The sequence below is a fragment of the Chelonia mydas genome, chromosome 2 (genome assembly GCF_015237465.2).
Source record: "Chelonia mydas isolate rCheMyd1 chromosome 2, rCheMyd1.pri.v2, whole genome shotgun sequence".
Lineage (NCBI taxonomy): Eukaryota > Metazoa > Chordata > Testudines > Cheloniidae > Chelonia > Chelonia mydas.
In genome coordinates this window covers 10,050,840-10,062,995 of record NC_057850.1, presented here as the reverse complement: position 1 = coordinate 10,062,995, position 12,156 = coordinate 10,050,840, and the positions used below count along the sequence as shown (strand labels likewise).

The 12,156-nt window shown below is 38.9% G+C and overlaps 1 protein-coding gene across 9 annotated transcripts in view; it reads right to left on the bottom strand.

Moving 5' to 3' along the window:
* PTK2 (protein tyrosine kinase 2) overlaps positions 1 to 12,156 on the bottom strand; it is a 373,208-nt gene that overhangs the window by 125,944 nt on the left and 235,108 nt on the right. For all 9 annotated transcript variants that reach the window (XM_043539037.1, XM_043539034.1, XM_043539038.1 and 6 more), the window contains exons 9-12: positions 8,734 to 8,874; positions 8,194 to 8,271; positions 6,933 to 7,040; positions 2,391 to 2,508 (exon numbers count right to left, since the gene is read on the bottom strand). In XM_043539037.1, coding sequence (XP_043394972.1) covers positions 2,391 to 2,508; positions 6,933 to 7,040; positions 8,194 to 8,271; positions 8,734 to 8,874 — 445 coding nt within the window. The remainder of the gene's footprint in view (positions 1 to 2,390; positions 2,509 to 6,932; positions 7,041 to 8,193; positions 8,272 to 8,733; positions 8,875 to 12,156) is intronic.

Genomic DNA, 12,156 nt, shown 5'->3' with positions numbered 1-12,156 from the left:
AAATGGGGGATATGGTGAAAAAAATACTCAGATGTGTGCAATTCTTAGCCAGCCAGGGGCAATAAATCACAACTCACCACCTGCCTAGCCACTATCAGGTTGCAGTTAACTGTCGGCATTTAGGAAGAGGTGAGTTTTGAGGACAGACCTTGAGAATACAGTGGCTGTTTTATGGACTTTGGCTGGGAGATTTTCTTCTTGTATGGGTGGCAACATGGGAGAATATACAGAGGGATTTGCGAGAGAAACAGAAAATCAGAATATCAAGGATGCATTATTGGTAGAGTCAAATCAGGAACTGATTACTTGAGAAGCCTGTAGATCAGATGAATAGGAACAAGGCTCAATGGTGAAGGGCCTTAAAGGTAATGACAAAGAGCTTATGTTTGATGTGCAGGAGAACAGGGAGTCAGAGCAATGAGCCAGAAAGATCCTGGCAGTTGTGATATGAATTGATTTAACAGGGAGCAATCTGGTTTGTGTCATGAGTTGATGGGAGCCTGAAAAAGAGCCTTGGCAGTCTGGAGAGATAGGAAAGGCCGAACCTTTGAAACAGTACTTAGGCAGATGTGGCAAAACTTGGACAGGGACTGGATGTGTGGCTCCAGAGAGAGGGCAGTGTTAAAGAGGACACCCAGATTATGGACCGCGTCATTGAGAGCATGGTGGTGATGTGGAGAAATTGGGGTTAGGTAAAAGGTTGGGTAGGGGAAAGATCAAAAGTTCAGTTTTGGCCATACTGATTTAAAGTTGACATGTGGACATCTGAAATAATGGTTGCATGGTCTGGAAAGGAAACTTTTGGGGCTGGGAAGTGGCAAAAAATCTGAAATTGTGGTGTTTGGGGGGCGGGGGGGAAGGATTGTGAATCCTGCTTGGGAAGAAGGCTGGAGGGCAGGAAAAAGAGAACCAGTCAGGGATGGCAAAAATTGGACCTTGATACGGATGGTGGGTGTGGAATTTATACTTTTGGGAATGGAGGGGTTGGGAACCTTTTCTGTGATTGGAAGAGAAGGAAGTAGAACTTGAGGGATTCAAAAGCAAGGAGCTGTTTGTCTTGAGATGAAGGCCAATTGCACAAGAAGTCAGAATATACAAAGCAGAAGCATTCACCTTTAAGAATAAAGTTATCAATGCACATGAATAAATTATATTTAATCTGCATAATAGCAATAAGTAATTGCTTAATAGTCACATCTCTCAAGATAGAACAATTAAATGCTGTTCCTTTAGGGAGTAGAAGGGAAGAGTGCATGGAGTTTTCATAACCATGTACAAGTACAATATTTCAACAAAGACCACTGAAGGACCTAGATTGTCTCAACAACCCTACATCATTGGAATAGAATTGACAGAAAAACAGTTGCAAACAAGAAGTGAAAGGGGACTCAGTCTGCAGGTTCTAGAAACACATCTTAGTAACAAAACACAGGAAAGCGTGTGGTTTCTTAAAATGTAATTTTCATCCTGACAGAATCCAAGCTGATCTGACAGACAAGATAACAAAGCTGTTTGGACAGGAGGAAGGGTTCAAGCGGGCAGATTCACTAATAAGGATGTCAACAAGTGCAAGTGTTTTTAGCATCTCAGTGCATGGTATACCTCACATTTGTAAATCTGCCTGGTATATTTACTCAGATGAAAGTAATTAAATTGAGCAAAAGTCTCCTTTATTTAATCCTTAAGAGACTTTCCCAGGATATTTGATAATAAATTCACACTTTCTGAAAAAAAATCAAGTTTCTGTCGAGGAGAAATGACTAAAATGACTAAAAGCCATACGCTTCCCTTGAATGCAGCTGTGACTGGTTACAGTCCCTCCCCACCCCCATTTTGTATTAAAACAACTGATTCAATTTGGTATCAAAATACTACAGAACAGTTGCTCTGGTTTAACTATATTTTGTGAGAAAGGACCACAATACACCAAGGCTAATAAATGAAAATGGAGCAGTTTAAGAGTATTTGGGAGGAACAGAATTTTTAGTTTCACCGTATCATAAGGAAGAAACCCATTCTAACTGGCCCGGATTGATTTTCAAGAAATAGTTCCTCATTAGATGTGCCTGTAATTACAATTTATAATTTACAATTTATAAATTACAATTTATTTTCTATCATTTGCAGCTACCTTTATAACAGCGTAAAGAAATTACTGGTGGAAACCTATCTACATTATCCATCATTAAGTGACCTTTCAGATGAAGATATCTACTAACAGTTTTTTTTAACAATAACAATCTCCCATATTTCCTGATAAAAAGAGAGCAGCCGCCCCCCGCGAGTAAGATTTTGTTGTTACCTTGCATCTACAGTTTAATTTTCAAGTAGTATATCACGAATTGGACTATCACAAAGTAAATTCTTTCCTGAATGAAACAACAACTTACCTTTCTGAGGCCTGATAATAAAAGACTGTGTGGCTCCATTCACCAGTCTGCAGTATCCGTCTATCAGGTCAGCCATATTCTCTGCAATGGTTAAGGATGGTGCTGTCACTGTCAGAGGCTAAGAAAAAAAAAAACACAAAAAAAAAACAAGGCACCAACAAGAGAGGCATTATTTTGGTCGCAAGCATTGAGCAGAACAGCTGTGCCACTGTATCAGAGATTTGTACATACTTGAAAACATTAAACAAAGATGTGGGCAAGAGTAAAATTAAATACAAAATTAAATTAAAAGATTATTAGCAGTGATTATTTGCACTCTGGTAGCACCAACAATATACTAAGTGCCATCCACATCCACAGGAGGACACGGTAATACAACATATATTAAAATATTTTTGCAGAGGAATATCAGTCCCAATTAATACCCCTAAAGAATAAGGTCTGAAAGGGCAGCAAATTAAAATTTTGTTCCTAAATGGAAAATTAACCTGGTCTTATTTAAGTGGTTTCTCAGGCTAGCCTCTAGTGGCCAATTGTCCACACCAAAAAAATCAACACTGAAGTCACAATCTTGACATATTTCAGAGTAGCAGCCGTGTTAGTCTGTATTCGCAAAAAGAAAAGGAGTACTTGTGGCACCTTAGAGGCTAACAAATTTATTTGAGCGTAAGCTTTCGTGAGCTACAGCTCACTTCATCGGATGCATTCCGATGAAGTGAGCTGCAGCTCACGAAAGCTTACGCTCAAATAAATTTGTTAGCCTCTAAGGTGCCACAAGTACTCCTTTTCCTTTAATCTTCACATAATTTTCTTCTTCTGTGGAAGCTGTTTAGTCCTCAGAACTCTTAAAGGTGATGATATCTCCACCATGCTTTCCTTTTCTACGCTCCTACAGCAACACATTCCCTGCCCTAACAGTAAGTCTCCTCCAACTTTAAAAAGTCCAAACTTAAAGACTGTTTTGGCATTAACTGTTCATTCCAACATTTTATTCTTTCTCCTCCATGTGGACACAGACAGCTTGTCCTCTCTCTTTTTCAAATCCTTAGAGGCTGCATTGTCCAGTGGATAGGACACAAGGACAGGAGATGTGATTTCTATTCCCAGCTCTGTCACTAGCTCACAATATGACCTTGGGGAAGCCACCTCTTGGTGCTTTGGTTTCCCCATCTATAAAATGGTGACAATACTACTTAATCACCATTTGGAGATCTATGAATGAAAAATGTGATGCACACTCCAATTCTTATTAATGCTAGAGCAGCAGGACACTTAGTTTATTTATTTGTGCTTCTTTAAGGCTTACATCTTTTTAATCTACACTCTTTTACAAAAATTAAAATAAACAAAACTGAAAATAAAATCACAGAGAATACGGTGAACTGCAAACACGATGTTAAAATAACTGGCAACAATAATCATAATAACCTGACCACTCTTTCTATTAACTCACCCTCTCCCCCAAAGACCCAAGAAAAAAAAGAAGAGTTTTGCAGAATGTCTGGCAAGTAATGAATGCAGCTGTTATAATTTATTTGTGTTATATAAGGCTTAGAGACTCCAACAGACACCGGGGGTCCCACTCTGCAATTAACTGTAAAAACACATTGTAAGGCAGTCCCCTGTCTCAAAGAACTTACCATCTAAATAGACAAGACAAAGGGAGGAGGAGAAGCAGAAGTACAGAAAGGTCAAATGACTTTCCCAGGTCATACAAATGGTCAATGGCATAGGCAGGAATAGACCCCACTAGACCACAGTAACCTCCAGCTCTCACAGATAAAGATCATCTTCTTCATTCATTATTCTTTAAAAAAGGGAAGGAGGAGGATCCTGGGAACTACAGGCCAGTCAGCCTCACCTCAGTCCCTGGAAAAATCATGGAGCAGGTCCTCAAGGAACCAATTCTGAAGCACTTAGAGGAGAGGAAAGTGATCAGGAACAGTCAGCATGGATTCACCAAGGGCAAGTCATGCCTGACTAATCTAATTGCCTTCTACGACGAGTAACTGGCTCTGTGGATGAGGGGAAAGCAGCGGACGTGTTGTTCCTTGACTTTAGCAAAGCTTTTGACACGGTCTCCCACAGTATTCTTGCCAGCAAGTTAAAGAAGTATGGGCTGGATGAATGGACAATAAGGTGGATAGAAAGCTGGCTAGATCGTCGGGTTCAACAGGTAGTGATCAATGGCTCCATGTCTAGTTGGCAGCCGGTATCAAGCGGAGTGCCCCAAGGGTCGGTCCTGGGGCCGGTTTTGTTCAATATCTTCATAAATGATCTGGAGGATAGTGTGGATTGCACCCTCAGCAAATTTGCGGATGATACTAAACTGGGAGGAGAGGTAGATACGCTGGAGGGTAGGGATAGGATACAGAGGGACCTAGACAAATTGGAGGATTGGACCAAAAGAAATCTGATGAGGTTCAACAAGGACAAGTGCAGAGTCCTGCACTTAGGATGGAAGAATCCAATGCACAGCTACAGACTAGGGACCGAATGGCTAGGCAGCAGTTCTGCAGAAAAGGACCTAGGGGTTACAGTGGACGAGAAGTTGGATATGAGTCAACAGTGTGCCCTTGTTGCCAAGAAGGCCAATGGCATTTTGGGATGTATATGTAGGGGCATTGCCAGCAGATCGAGGGACGTGATCGTTCCCCTCTATTCGACATTGGTGAGGCCTCATCTGGAGTACTATGTCTGGTTTTGGGCCCCACACTACAAGAAGGATGTGGAAAAATTGGAAAACATCCAGCGGAGGGAAACAAAAATGATTAGGGGACTGGAACACATGACTGATGAGGAGAGGCTGAGGGAACTGGGATTGTTTAGTCTGTGGAAGAGAAGAATGAGGGGGGATTTGATAGCTGCTTTCAACTACCTGAAAGGGGGTTCCAAATAGGATGGCTCTAGACTGTTCTCAGTGGTAGCTGATGACAGATCAAGGAGTAATGGTCTCAAGTTGCAGTGGGGGAGGTTTAGGTTGGATATTAGGAAAAACTTTTTCACTAGGACGGTGGTGAAATGCTGGAATGCGTTACCTAGGGAGGTTGTGGAATCTCCTTCCTTAGAAGTTTTTAAGGTCAGGCTTGACAAAGCCCTGGCTGGGATGATTTAGTTGGGGATTGGTCCTGGTTTGAGCAGGGGGTTGGACTAGATGACCTCCTGAGGTCCCTTCCAACCCGGATATTCTATGATTTTGACCACATTACACACACCCATCTTTAAATTCTTCCATTAGCCCCCTCTTCTCCATTACACCAAATTCAAAATTCTCTCTCTTCCATTGCTTTGCCTTACTGTACTCCAGATTATTTATCTGACCTAATCCCCTTATCACACTGCCTGCCTGTTCACCCCCCTAGTCTCCATCAATTCTGCCAGCCTCTATGCTCTGTTTGTATGTTTTTTCCACAATGGTCTCCGTGACTTTTTCCATGTTGCCGCCATGCATGGAATGTCCTCCATGACCAAGTTCACCAAGCTCTCTTTCCCCCTATTTCAAATCCTTCCTTGAGGCAAAAAAAGGTCCACCAAAACATTTTGTCTTATTTCACATATTTACTTACTTTACATATTTTTAATACAAAAAATCCCTAATAATATTTCCCCCATGCTGTGCACACATTTTTCTTGTGTAACCACAGAATTTTGTTACTGTGTCCACTGTCTCCCCTCCTTCAATACAACTGCACGGGGCCATGTCATTTAGATTGTAAGGGCTTTGGCGCAGGAAACCTGTCCTATTTATTTGTGGTAGCAAATTTTTGGCTGCTGTGAAATTATTATTCATAATAATCCTATCTACTTTATTCTCAACTTTTCATAAAATCTAGTACTGATTTCAGACAGCTCTTGCTAATCACTAACATTTGTGCTGAATAAGTGCATCATAATGTGCCTATAGAACAATATAAAACCAAGCCAAGTACTGAAATCCAAGAATTCCAGAAGGGAAAAGCCAGCGGAACAAACCCCAGGCCCTATATTTTTCTAAGTTAAAAATATACATATATTTAAAATTCAAAGTAACAAACCTATAACGTTCAATCCAGTATTATTACAAATTCTTGTAATGTATTTGGTACTCTGAACAATCAATTGTTAGGACTATTTTTCCTCCCTATAGAACATGAACTACTCTTCTCTGAGCTTTGGTTAATGTTGACATGGTGTAAAATTCTCTTTGCTCTAATTTAAATGTTCCAATCTATAATATTAACAGGTAAATAAAAATATCAGAGACTCAGCTTGGTGATAATTTAAGGGAAAAAAAGACCTCAAACAGGCAGCCACTTAAATATTTTCAGTAAACAAATTTATTTTGTTTTATTATAATTAGATTGCAAAAGAGAGACTTAAAAAGCATTACTACACACAGAATAATTTCCTCAAGCTCCATTATTGGTATTAGTATATATATAGACACACACCTGTGTAACTGTTGGAAACCATTTCAATGTAATTTTCTTATAGGGTAGAGAAACAAATTATACATAAATTTTATCAATAACTTTAAGGTTACCACAGCAGTCAATATCTTACCTCAGGTGCTCCTGCTATTTTGAGCTGTAACATCCCTTTTCTATCCTTGTCTTCACTGTTTGAATACTGAATAGTCTGCACTTGATTGAAATCTGCCAGGTGGGTAGGCTGCAGAAAAGCATATATAAAAAATGAGATATGCATAAGAATTGCATAATACCTTGACCCTCCTCTACATTCCCGGTATCTCACATATGTATAGCATTGAACTGCTACATTACATTGAGCAAGCTTGAATTCATATCTACCTGATATCAATTCCGGTCTCATCGTGTCATAACCCTCAATACTCCCTCCTCCAATTTCTATGGATTTTACACCCTCATCATGGTAATCATGTTTGTAACTGAGGAGGGGTGGACTGAAGCCAGTCAATACCACTCCTTATTTGCCTGAAGGGGTCACTGTTAAATAAGGATAGTTATCTTTTCACGCGTCAGTGCAAAACACACCACAATCAGTAGGTCAATCAGACTGTGTCCACATTCATAGCATACTCAAAGGAAAACATTCTTTGGAGTGCTCTAAGTGGAATGTTCTCAACTGAACACACCACTGATTTCCAAACCTTTCTGTAATCTCTGATTTAAATACAGTGAAAGTTAATACATAGGTTAACACAAAGCACAACAGTAAAAGCTGCCAGATGTATGGTGGTTATTCCTGTGTGTTTTCTCGAGGCAGGAGGGGATGGGTGTCTGGGTGCTATAACTTAGTCAAATGAATTTACTTCAGACAAAAGTAAAATGATGCAGTACAAAATAAATGAACTAAATATCAAAACAAAAACAGATATGCTACACTTTCTGGTATCGAGATACTACAGAAATTGTTGCACTACAACAGCTTTTAAATGATAGATAAAAGTGCTGAAGGATTTATTTAGCCAAGTAAATATTCTGCTTAAAAAAAGCGTTAAAGATGTGAAATACCTAAATTATTTATTTATTTTTTTTAAGATGTCACCACCAATATTTTACATTCCCTTAAATGTGTGCCTCAATGGGTATCAAAAGCAAGCAAATCCAGAGTTAAGGTCAGTCGTGGCTCTATTTCACACCATTGTGCTTTCTCCCCATCGCACAGCATGAGTTAATGCTCGAGTAACAGCTTTTATTTTGAATTTTCTGCCTTTTCTTAGTTTGGCTCAAAGATTAGACTTTTCATTCATCTTTGTCTAAAGTCCCATTCACAACAAGCTGTGCCTCACTCCATAGCCTTTAAGACAATAATTGAGACAGGAAAACAGAAGCAGACTTACATTAGAGCCCTTGTCTGTAAGGTAACTGATTCCTTCTTCTGGGCCAATTGCCAGCTCCACTGAAATAATCCAGCTTGACTTTTTATGTAGAAGGAGGTGGAGACGGTGACATTTAAAGGGAAAAAGAACAAAATTGTGGACAAAGGCTCTCCAGCATCATTCATTACACTCTTCAGTGAACAATCTTTACAAACTTTTAAACTCTTCAAAACAAATCAAACCAAACAGATTAATATATAACTTTATTCCTTTCAACGGCTTTCAGAAGTTAAGCACCAATGTATATTAAATACAATAAATTTTTACATCTACTGACATCTAACTACCACACTTATTCCAAACTCTCATGCGTCTGAGATACTCATTTAGAGAGATATGTATGTAATCAATATCTTTTGTGGTTAATGAAAACTTAAAAAGAGAATCCTTTTAATCAAAACGTGTACTATGCACAGGCAATTAATTGCAGATCTAAACAATGTCAATTATACCCATTATTCCATAATGGGATCTGAAGACTACTGTGCTCCCTATACTTACACCCAGAGCACATTTGAAGCATTCTTTGTCAAATCTGTATACTGGAGACAGGATCTCAAAGAATTTCAGAATACTTTCTTCTCTATTGAGGATGGCAAACTGTCGAAACGTTTGTTGAATCAGTTTTCTTAGTGTTTTGGCCTGTGTAATGAAATATTTAAAGATCACTTAGTGTCTGTGCATCTAAAGCTGTGTCAGTGATGGTGAATATTAAACACATCTATTATTCAATATCAGTTACTCAAATTACCACTGAAACATAAAAGATGTGATTCTTAATCAGAAAAGGATGTAGCCAAACATTAATAATGCACTGTTCTATCTTCCAATTTTACTGCACACAACAAAATCCCTCCATATTTACTGATAGATGCTTTCTGTGTAAAATCAAGCTAACAATTTTAATTAAAAACATAAGAATGGTATTACTGGGTCACATCAATTGTCCATCTAGCCCAGTATTCTGTTTTCCAACAGTGGCAGGTGCCAGATGCTTCAGAGGGAATGAACAGAACAGGGCAATTACTGAGTGATTCATCCTGTCATCCAGTCCCAGTTGCTGGCAGTCAGAGGTTTAGGGACACCCAGAGCATGGGGTTGCATCCCTGACCATGTTAGTTAATAGCCACTGATGGACCTCCCCTCCATGAACTTATCTAATTCTCGTTTGAATGCAGTTATACTTTTGGCCTTCACAACATCCTGTGGCAATGAGTTCCACAGGTTGACTCTGCATTGTGTCAAGAAGTACTTTCCTGTGTTTGCTTTAAACCTGGGTTGACCTCTGCTTCTTGTGTTATGCAATGGGGTAAATAACAGTTCCTTATTCACTTTCTCCACACCATTCATGGTTTTATAGATCTCTTATCATATCCCCCCCTCAGTCATCTCTTTTCTAAACAAAACAGGACAAGACAATACGATTATTATCCTCTGCATGAACTAATTTTTCTAAGTTCCTTGTTTACCGCTACTTTCTGAACCTCTTACCAGTGTAAAAAAATATCAGCAACCTATGCTTTCAATAAATTATGAAAAATTCTACTAAAACACTTCGTCTTCTAATTTGTACTTGCTCATTTATTTGTGCATATACTCTAGGCTAGGCACCTAACTGATCACCGGTGCACACAATTTGCATATAGCCCTTTTGCAGTTCACACATATCAGAAACACATGGTCAGTTTTGAAAATTTGTCCCAAAACCTCTTGCAACCTCCTACTGATAAGTAAATTTATATTTTTCAAAATAAAGTCCTCTCCACAGATCCTCTTTCATTCAGACACAATGTTAAAGTTGTTATTTTCAGCAATCTGTTGATTGCGTTCTCGTTTCTGATAAAGGAACACTGCCTGTGAGTCAAACAAACATCACAGCACCCACCTCTATTTGTGCTCTATTTCTATTTCTTGTGAGAAGAGTTTTCAGTTCAACCGTATAATTAGAGTGGGTATATCCTGAACTAATGCTCTTTCTTGTACTCTCTCCATTAGGCCACAGGATGAAGATACCACAACCACTCTTCTTGAAGGATTTAACTGACGAACTGTGAGTGTACACATCAATCTGTTTGCTTTGTAACCGATACTGTTGGATAGTCTATACGATCAAGTACTAAAAAAGCCCTGAATACAATTATTATTTTTACGGCAAAGTTTGACTAATTTGTACATAGAGAATTCTGTCCCCTTCTTATAAGTGCTGATCGAGCATGTGAGTAATCCCATTGAAATCAATGGGACTACGTGCATAAGTAAAATTAAACGTGTCCTCGTGTGGTAATTCATTGGTTCAAGGCCATATATCCTTCAACTTCGGGGTTATTAAAGTCTGAGAAGATGTACAATTTAGTGAAAATAAATGAATTTTATACCGTTTTACTAAAAGTCTCCCCTGCTAAAAATGAACAATGCACAAGTAGCAAAGGTCATCCTTCTGCCCAAACAGATAACGTCACTTCCAGTAGACACAGGAACCTGATTATGTATCCTTGAGACTTGAAATGTGTGTTTTGGTGAGTAAATGTTTAGGACTTGTGTAGGCGTCACTTTTTTATCATTAACTGTAGATATGTACTTTCATAAAAAAGTACTCATAGGATGAACTAAATATATATACCTATACTCATATATAAAGATACACACATCTGCACAAAATATTAAGCACAGTACCAATACCTGGCTGCATAGAGAGGAAATCCCTGGACTTTTTGCCTCCGTGTGTTATGATAAAGAGCAACAAACTCAGAAGCAACATCCCCAATATGCTCAACCAATCCCATAATCAGTAACCCCTTGGCAGTGGATCAAATGAAGGGACCTTATGCCATGATCTGGCCAACTGGACAGGGGAACAATTCTGAAACCAAGGACCCCCTAAAGAAAATGCTCTGCCCTCAGAATTTATCTGGACACCTTTAGTACTAGTTTCTCCCCACCTTCTGGGAGGATACATATGGAAAGATGGTTTCTCAGACAGGCAGGAAACAGACCTCACAGAGCTTTATAGAGTAATACCAAGACAATTAATTGTTTTTAGAATCTTTTAAAACAAAAGTCAATGTAGCACAAGTAGCATGGAATTTACTACTTTAGGACAGTACTTGCTACTTTAGGATATTAAGAAAAGAGAGCAGGCTTTTCAAAAGTTCAGTGTTGGCCTAATTCTTCTATCTTTGAAGTCAATAGGAGATATACCCACTCATAAGATACAGTATCCATAAATTAAGTAAGCCCTAGCCATTAGAGCAAGAAACATATACTGTGTGTGGGTGCTTTAGAGCCAGCTTGATTATTGTCTCTCTCAGTTGTTGGCATCAATGTCAAAATGTCAACAATATCTATATTTTGCTTCTATATTTTTTTCCACACAGATAGTAGATTTTAATCTAAAATAACCGTATGCTATTAGATACAACAACTACTTAATGTTAAAAAGTAGTTTCCTTTAATGCCAGCTAATTTTTATGAACTGGCAACAGGAATTGTGCAAGCGATACTACCAAATCCATTTTTCTGTTATGTCAAAGTTAAGATGAACAGGAATTACCAATGGCTCCCTCTTGGGATACCCCATTGTACTAACTACTACATCTGCCTTAAAAGCACTTCACTCTTCTACTTGACCAAGGAATAGGGCAAGACATTGCACACAAAAACAGAACTTCCTCTTTTGCTCTACTTCCTAGAAAATCTGGCTAACACTTTATGACGGGGTATGGACCCTACACAGGCTCTGAAGGGGTTAATGTGGGCCTGTGAGGCTAATTAACATAACTGGCAGCACCTGTGAGAGCAACAGGCTTCATTGATGATGGAGCCCAGCTGGGGAGGGCCTGGGTGGAGATTATAAAGTCAGGAAGTTTGTAGCTGAAAGAGGCTTAAATAGTGAGAATTAAATGAAATATAAAAAAAAAGTAAGGT